This window comes from Rhincodon typus, chromosome 42 (genome assembly GCF_021869965.1).
Source record: "Rhincodon typus isolate 14 chromosome 42, sRhiTyp1.1, whole genome shotgun sequence".
Lineage (NCBI taxonomy): Eukaryota > Metazoa > Chordata > Chondrichthyes > Orectolobiformes > Rhincodontidae > Rhincodon > Rhincodon typus.
This window is the reverse complement of record NC_063373.1, coordinates 7,742,436-7,751,916: the sequence shown is the minus strand read 5'-3', so window position 1 is coordinate 7,751,916 and position 9,481 is coordinate 7,742,436. Positions and strand designations below refer to the sequence as shown.

Sequence of the window (9,481 nt, the reverse complement as noted above, 5' to 3'; positions counted from 1 at the left end):
GCAGAAACAGAGAGAGAGAGAGGGAAAGAAGAAAAAGAGTGAGAGCTGGAAGTAAATGTTAGAGAATGAGGTATAGGAGCAAAAAGATAGAAAGAAGAAAAAGACAAAAATAACAAAGAGTGAGAAGGAAAAGAGATAGAGAATGAAGGAAAAGGGACAGCAAGAGGGAAGAAAAAAAGAGAATGCAGAAAAAGAGAGAGCAAGAAAAAAATACGGAGAGTGAAAGAAGAAAAATGATAAGAGAGGAAGATGAATAAAGGGAGAAAGAAGGAAAAGAGAGAGAGGGAGAAGGAAAAGGGAGAGGAAGAATAAAAAGAGACAGAGAGAGCGAAAGATGTAAATACATATGGAGCAAGAGGGTAACTAGAGAAAGGTTGGCCAACTCAAGGAAAAAGGAAGGAAGTTATGCCAGGAGGCAGAGAAAATGAGTGAGATTCTTAATCAGTACTTTGCATCAGTATTCACTGAGGAGAGGGACATGACGCATGTTGACGTTAGGGATAGATGTTTGATTACTCTAGGTCAAGTTTGCATAAGGAGGGGGGAAGTGTTGGGTATTCTAAAAGGCATTAGGCAAGTCCCCAGGTTCGGATGGGATCTATCCCAGGTTACTGAGGGAAGCGAGACAGGAAATAGCTGGGGCCTTAACAGATATCTTTGCAGCATCCTTGAGCACGGGTGAGGTCCCGGAGGACTGGAGAATTGCTAATGTTGTCCCCTTGTTTAAGAAGGGTAGCAAGAATAATCCAGGAAATTATAGACCGGTAAGCGTGACATCAGTGGTGGGGATACTGCTGGAGAAGATACTGAGGGATAGGATCTATTTACATTTGGAAGAAAATGGTCTTATTAGTGATAGGCAGCATGGTTTTGTAAAGGGAAGGTCACGTCTTACCAAATTGATAGGATTCTTTGAGGAACTGACAAAGTAGATAGATGAGGGAAGGGTTGTAGATGTCATATACATGAACTTCAGTAAGGTGTTTGATAAGGTTCCCCATGGTAGGCTGGTGGAGAAAGTGAAGTCGCATGGGGTCCAGGGTGTACTAGCTAGATGGATAGAGAACTGGCTGGGCAACAGGAGACAGAGAGTTGTAGTGGAAGGGAGTTTCTCAAAATGGAGAACTGTGACCAGTGGTGTTCCACAGGGATCCGTGTTGGGACCACTGTTGTTTGTGATAAATGATCTGGAGGAAGGTATAGATGGTCTGATTAGCAAGTTTGCAGATGATGTTGTTACAGATAGTGAAGGGGACTGTCGGAGAATGCAGCAGAATATAGATAGATTGGAGAGTTGGGTGGAGAAATGGCAGATGGAGTTCAATCCAGGCAATTGCAAGGTGATGCATTTTGGAAGATCCAGTTCAAGAGCGAACTATATGTTAAATGAAAAAGCCCTGGGGAAAATTGATGCACAGAGAGATCTGGGTGTTCAGGTCCATTGTACCCTGTAGGTGGCAACGCAGATCGATAGGGTGGTCAAGAAGGCATACGGCATGCTTTCATTCATCAGGCGGGGTATTGAGTACTAGAGTTGGCAGGTCAGTTTACAGTTGTATAGGACTTTGGTTCGACCACATTTGGAATACTGCGTACAGTTCTGGTAGCCACATTACCAAAAGGATGTGGATGCTTTGGAGAGGGTGCAGAGGAGGTTCACCAGGATGTTGCCTGGTATGGAGGGCGTTAGCTATGAAGAGAGATTGAGTAGATTAGGATTGTTTACATTAGAAAGACGGAGGTTGAGGGGGGACCTGATTGAGGTCTACAAAATCATGAGAGGTATAGACAGGGTGGATAGCAAGAAGCTTTTTCCCAGAGTGGGGGACTCAATTACTAGGGATCACGATTTCAAGGTGAGAGGGGAAAAACTTAAGGGAGATATGCGTGGAAAGTTCTTTGAGCAGAGGGTGGTGGGTGCCTGGAACGCATTGCCAGCAGAGGTGGTAGCGGTGGGCACGATAGTGTCATTTAAGATGTATCTAGACAGATGCATGAATGGACAGGGAGCAGAGGGATACAGATCCTTGGAAAATAGGCAACAGGTTTCGATAGAGGATCTGGATCGGCTCAGGCTTGGTGGGCCGAAGGGCCTGTTCCTGTGCTCTAATTTTCTTTGCTCTTTGCTCTTCAATCTAGATGTTTCGATCGGGCATTCAAAAGGTAATTAGAATGTTATTTGAAAAGGAACAAGGTGCAGGGACATGGGGAGAAGACAGGAGACTGGAATTAAGTGAAACAGTTGGTGGAAGGAACAATGGGCTGAATAGACTCCTGTGTTGTAATAATTCTGAGAATCTGATTTCATCTAGCACCGTTAACATTCATTCCCTCCACCACTGAAGCACAGTAGCAGACGTGTGTACCGTCTACAAGTTGTACTGCAGCAACTCACCAAGGCTCCTTCACCAGCATCGTCCAAACCAACAACTTCTACCATCGACAAACACAAGGGCAATAGATATATGGGGACACTACCATCTGCAAGATAGTCTATGAGCCACTCACCATCCCGAGTTGGAACAATATCACTGTTCCTTCACTGATACAAAATCAAAATCCTGGAACTCCCCTCCTGACGGCACTGAAGGTGTGCCTCCACCCTAAAGACTGCAGCAGTTCAACCAGACAACTCACCACGACCATCTCCAAGGCAATAAATGCTGGAAATGTCAACAATGTTCAAGTTGCGTGCATGAATAAAGAAAACAAAAATCTTTTCTGTACTGTTTCTAATAACACGTGTCCTTCCTAAAGTATGGCCCCTAGAACCCGAACCAAATGCATGTTTTACACAAATTCAACATACTTGGTGAGAAACCTAAAATGAAAAGTAAAAATGGGGAAATATACACTTAGTATTAGAAAATAGGAAATTCATTGTCTCTGCATTGGGTGGGACTCCTTCAAAATTAAAATTTCCCATCACCGGTTCTCCCCTCCCCCTCACCGTGCACTGAATTTTCCTTTAACTGCTCTTACACCTAATGGTTCCCAGCCTGGATTGATATTCAGCATTGTCTGAATTTTTTTTTGGCGGGGGGGGAAGCGCTGGCGACGGAGAGAGCAGGTGGTTAGTTACTGTCTTTTCCAGGCAGGAATGGAGTCGGCAGCAAAGCTTAGTTAGGAATCAACTTTATTGATACAAAGTCAGGATAAGTTTATTTGCCTTGAAGCAAACTACATGGAGAAACCCGTCCAGTAATTACATTTTAAAGTGGGTAATACCACTCATATTGGAGCTGGGCAGGAGAACACAAAAAGGACTTGTCACAGCTTTCACAGACTGGATATTTGGTCTTCAAGCTTTATCTCTCTCTGGGTCTTTATCTTCTGATTCAGGTTCCTTTCTGCCATACAGCCTTTTCCCAGGAGGGTCTCTTTTATCCTGGTTCATGTCTGATTAACTCCTCCCTGCACCCAGGCACAGTTCAATTGGTCTGTGCTCACCTCACTTAACCACATGCTGTCCTCTGCATTTGTCATTCTGAATTCATCTTATCAAGGCTGTTATACATTGTTGTCATTTATTTCATTGATGTCCTTCTACTCAGTGAAGCAAGAAGCTTCAACAGTTTTCATTAGCTTTTCCCCACTGTGAGCTTTCTAAAATGTTGACATACAATCCCAGGATCATTGTAGCTCGACATGTCACCTATAGTATAACAAAAACAAAAATACCTGGAGAACCTCAGCAGGTCTGGCAGCATCTGTGGAGAGAAGCAGGGTCAATGTTTCGGGTCCAGCGACCAGTCCTGCAGAAGGGTCACTGGACCCGAAACATTGACTCTACTTTCTCTCCACAGATGCTGCCAGACCTGCTGAGTTTCTCCAGCTACTTTATGTTTTTGTTTCAGATTTCCAGCATCCACAACTCTCATTTTTTTGAATAATCAATGTTAAAAGTTTACAACAATCTGGTTGGCGACCTAATACACTCACAGCATAAAACCAGTGAAAACGCGAACTGGCCCTTGGATGTGAGAATGGTCAACAACTGGAAGTGGTTCCAATCCTTACATCTATGTATTGTTATTTAAGAACAAAAACGTAATGTTTTATTGAACCCCGCATTGTACAAACTTAGTGAATTCAAATTTCTAGCTGCCACTTCTTCCTGGTACATCCTGTGTATTTTCAGCAGGAAAAGCTGCTCAGATCCCTGCTCAGCTTCTGTTGGTCACCAGCCTCTGGGTACCAGAGCACCTCTGAGTCTCAGTAAGGGCTGTTCCACGTGTACCTGTGCATGGCCAAACTCAGCAGGGGTCCAGTGGCATGTTGAGGGATGGAGGCAGCATATTGGTCACTTCCTGGGGGCTTGGGGTAAATGAAGAAAAGTACAGATTCTTTGAGTTGTGTTCGCGTTTCCTGTCTCCTTTCTCTATCGTCTCTTTCCTGGATAAAGATCACACCATTGCTTCCACTCCGCTGCAGGCCAGAGATCAGTAACGTGTTATAAGACCAGGAATACAGTATTGGTCATCCTGTTTAAGACAGCAGACATCTTCTGCACTGCTGTTGTCACGATCTGCGTGGACCCATTTCATTGCTGTGCTTGAAGTTCCATCGAGGCAGCGTCTCTCTCTATGACAGACAGTCTCTGGAACCTCCTCCAGCCCTAAGACTCTCTGAGCTCCCTGCATTCCTCCAATTCCGACACTTTCCAATCGCCCACCTACATCACTCCCATCATTGCTGGTTATGCGTCCAGTTGCCAAGGCTCTGGAATTCCCTCCCTTTCCTACTTTCAGATACTGGTCAAAAATTGATCTCTTTGACCAAGCTTTGATTCATGGGTGAAGCAGCTTGGAAGCTTTTACTATGTGAACAGTACTATATAAATGCAAGTTGTTATTATTATTACGGCCTTACACTGCGTGACTTTCCGATCATTTTAAATCCTCAAACTATTAGCGAGCACAGTCATTTTCAAACTGGAAACTTAAACCTGCCATTTCACTTCAGTCAGGAACAGATCCCAGTTTGACCCCAATTTATGATTTGCCAGCACGTTTTAGGATTTGATGTGATTCGATTTACTAATGTCACATGTACCTAGGTACAGTATAGTGAAAAGTTTTGTTTTGTGTGCAGCACAGGAAGATCATACCATATAAAGTGCATGAAGGTAATAGAACAGAGTGAGGAATATAATGTTCCTGCTGCAAAGAAGGTGCACAAACAGAGAGATCAACATTAGATGTTCCAGCAATCCACATTGTTCTTCCCAATTGTTAACAGGAGCTTCTTATCCATGAGTGTGACCAAAGGTATAAGAACTGAAACTATCTAGAATTAGAAACAAGAAAGATCCTAAAATGGAGTAGTCAGTAACAAGACATCAAATAGTCCCCTCTTATCCTGGGGAAATCAAGGACTCGACAGACCTGGTATGTTTGAAATAAACCTGATTTATTTAACAGACATCAAGATATCAAACTCCAGCCTAGTTACTGGGATTATTGACATCAACCATAATAAACCCAAACTGTCAGTATCAACAGGGTTCAGTTCTGGATGTGATTAATTCCACTGTTATTGCCAATGACAATCACATTCAGGGAAATAGAAGATTACTTGTGGTGGTTAGACAGTCTAGGAATGGGTCACAGTCCAGAGGTTAAAGCTCGACCCTTCAGGAGTCTGATCACACAGGATACATGACACAAAACAGGCCACTCGACACAACCAGTCCATGTTGAGTTTAATACTCCAAATAAACTTCTTCTCCCTTACTTCTCCTGACTTCAAGACTCCCCTTAAACACATCCATAGCATTCACTTTAACCACTTCTTGTGGTAGTGAGTTGCCAGCACGTTCTTGCCACTTCAGAAGATTCTTCTGAATCCTCAGTTGTATTTCTTGTTGATTACTGTATATTGACAGCCTTCAGTTACGCTGCTCCACACAAGAGGAAACTGATGATCATTTTGAAAGGTCTCTGTGAAGTCATCTTCCTTTGCCAGTGAAAAGGGACCCAGCCTGTCAATCCTTTCCTGATCCGTAAACACATACATTTCTCAGATCACCATTCTAGATCTCCTCTGAGCCCTGTACCGTGCCTCTTTCTTTTACATAAAATGGGCACGAGAACTGCACACTGAGGCCGGTAAATCCTGGAATCACAGATTACTGGCAGTCAAGTTCGTCCATGATCTGGAAGTAGTTGGTTGAGAAACAACAATGTAAATGTGATGCAAGAGCTAAACAAACAGGAAAAGTGTACGGCTCGTGGCAGGCGAGAATGGTCTACTTGATTGTAGAGAACAAGCAGAGGGACACCTAGCCTCTGTAGCTGCTGGTGGTGACGCCCCTGAAAGGTTGGTTGGGGTCAGGGGTTGGTCAGTCTCGATCAATTTGGAATGTCTTTCCTTTTAAAAATGATTATTTTTGACGAAGAGTCTGTCTGAATCTTTATACGAACTTGGACCACGTATGGGTGACACCACCCAGGAAGCTTGACATCATCCAGGACAAAGCTGCCCCACGTGGTTGGCACCGCACACATTACTCTTTCAATATCCACACAGGAGCAGCGGTGTGTACCATCTACAAGACGCACTGCAGAAACACACCCAGGCACCATCCACAGTACATTTAAAACCTGTGATCACTACCATGCAGAAGTACAATGGAAGCAGATGCAATGGCAACTCCACCACCTACAAATTTCCCGCCAAGCCACACACCATCCTGACTTGGTATTATATCATCATTCATTCGTTGTCGGTGGATCAAAATCCTGGCTCCCCATCCCTAACTACACCGTGGGTGTCCCTACACCCCAAGGACTGCAGCAGTTCAAGGCAACAGCTCACCACCTTCTTCTCCGTTGCATTAGGGATGGGAAATAAATGCCAGCAATACCAAATTATATAAATAAACAAGAAAAAACATTCAATCCAATTTTCTTTTGGAGTCTGTCCTAGAGACGTGTGCTTGGCAGAAATAACAGGCCTCCCCTGCATCTGACAGCCTGAAAACTGCACTGGAAGGACTCTTTGTGAGAGAGAATGCTATTTAAGAGTCATAGAGTTATGCAACATGGAAACAGCCCCTTCAGTCCAACCATGTGCCCAAACTAAACTAGTCCCAACTGCTTGCATTTGGCCCACATCCCTCCAAACCTTTCCTATTCATGTACTTATCGAAATGTCTTTTAAATGTTGTAACTGTACCTGCATCCACCACTTCCTCTGGCAGTTCATTCCACACTACCCACTCTGTAAAAAAGTTGCCCCTCCTCTCACCTTAAAAATATGCCCCCTAGTTTTGAATTCCTTCACCGTAGGTAAAAGACCTTTGCCATTCATCTTATCTATGCCCCTCATGATTTTATAAACCTCGATAAGTTCACCCCTCAGCCTCTGACACTCCTGGGAGAAAAACTCTAGCCTATTCAGCCTCTCCCAATAAGTCAAATCCTCCAGTCCCGGCAACATCCTTCGAATTCTTTTTGGCACCCTCTCAAGTTTAATAACATCCTTCCTATAGAACAGTCACCAGAATTATACTCCTACGCTCCAGTGAAAGAAGTCCCAGCTTATTTTTATAATTCAAACCTTCCATTCCCAGCAACATACTGGTAAATCTTTTCTGACCTTCTCCAGTTTATCAATATCCTTCCTATAACACAGCAACCAGAACTGCACACAGTACTCCAGAAGAGGCCTCACCAACATCCTGTACAACCTCAACATGACATCCCAACTCCTATACTCAAGGATTGAGCAATGAAGGCAAGCAGGCTAAATGCCTTCTTGACCACCCTGTGGCGCAAATTTCAAAGAATTATGTACCTGAATGCCGAGGTCTCTCTGTTCTGTAACACTATCCAGGGCTCTACAATGAATTGTTTCTGTCCTGCCCTTGTTGGTTTTGTCAAAATGTGGCACCTCACATTTATCCAAATTAAACTCCATCTGCCACTCCTCAGCCCATTGACCCAAGAGATCAAGATCTCTTTGTAATCTTAGATAACGTTCTTCACTGTCTACTATACCACGATCTTACTTTGGGGTCACATTAGAACATGGTTTGGGAGGCACTGGTAAGGAAAAAACAGTTCAGGTAAGAATTTGAGATAATTAAATGCTTTAAAATGTAACTATGAATTCTATACTATTGCAGAAATTTTCGCAGATTTTGTGAACATTTTGGATAGTGGGTTCTTCCAAATCATTGATCAGATTGCATTTGTCTCCATTCCTGAGCTGACTGGAGTTCTGTACCTGGCAGAAAGGTAATATTTGGAGACTCTTGATTCTCACCCAATTCCGACATCCCTTCTTTCTGGCAGATGACAGATGGGCCAGTGTGTGGAACAGAGTAAGAATTGTCAACAAATATTCATTTGCACTCTCTCACTGAAGGTTTTAATCAATGGCACCTTGCAGACATTAAATTGCAGAAATTTCTAATGGAATATTATTCAAATCTATTTTCTGAGAGTTCTTGAACTAAGAGGATAGAAGACAGACAGCAGTTCTCAAAAGGAAACGGCAGCCCAAGGAAAACAGTTAGCTATAGATCCAGAATATTAAACTCTGGCCTGTGACAGGCACATTAACATCATCAGCAAAAACAAACTGTAAATATCAGAAATAATATGGGTCAGTCCTGGATTTGACTACTAGTTGTAGCAATAGCAGAATCCAACCCGTGGTCACTCGTGAACTCGCTGGTGGATCGCCAGGTTTGCTGACTGTGTGAATCCTTTTCCACACACAGAGCAGGTGAACGGCTGCTCCACGGTGTGAACTCGCTGGTGTGAAATGAGGTTACCTAAATGCCTGAAACTCTTTCCACAGCGAGGGCAGACAAAGGGTCTTTCATCAGTGTGAACCCGCTGGTGTGTCAGCAGGTGGTACGACTGAGTGAATGTCTTCCCACACACTGAGCAGGAGAAAGGCCTCTCCCCAGTGTGAACTCGCTGGTGAGTCAGCAGGTGCAATGACCGGGTGAATCCTTTCCCACACTCGGAACAGGTGAATGGTTTCTCCCCAGTGTGAATTCGCTGGTGGGCAGTGAGTTGAGATAAGTGCTTGAACCCAGTCCCACAGTCAGAGCATCTGAATGGCCTCTCATCAGTGTGAACATGTCGATAGGATGTCAGTCCATCAGCCCTGTTGAAACACTTCCCAGTCGGGACAGTTAAAAGGTCTCTCCCCAGTGTGAACTTGCTGGTGGACAGTGAGTTGAGATAAGTGCTTGAAGCCAGTTCCACAGTGAAAGCATCTGAAGGATCTCTCGTTCGTGTGAACGCGTTGATGGGACATCAGTTCTGCAGAACTTTTGTAGCACTTCCCACAGTCTGGGCATTTAAAAAGTCTCTTGTCAGTGTGAACCCGCTGGTGTACAGTGAGTTGAGATGATCGCTTGAACCCTATTCCACACTGAGAGCACCTGAACGGTTTCTCATCAGAGTGAATAAGTTGATGGGACATTAGTTCCCAAGAGCTTTTATAGCACTTCCCACAG

The 9,481-nt window shown here is 43.9% G+C and overlaps 1 protein-coding gene across 4 annotated transcripts in view; it reads right to left on the bottom strand.

Annotated features, from left to right (window-relative positions):
• Nucleotides 1–7,744: 7,744 nt before the first annotated feature.
• Nucleotides 7,745–9,481, bottom strand: part of LOC125487535 (zinc finger protein 501-like) — a 10,055-nt gene continuing 8,318 nt past the window's right edge. For all 4 annotated transcript variants that reach the window (XM_048619216.1, XM_048619215.1, XM_048619218.1 and 1 more), the window contains one exon: nucleotides 7,745–9,445. In XM_048619216.1, the coding sequence (XP_048475173.1) occupies nucleotides 9,121–9,445 (325 nt within the window). In that variant the 3' untranslated portion in view covers nucleotides 7,745–9,120. The remainder of the gene's footprint in view (nucleotides 9,446–9,481) is intronic.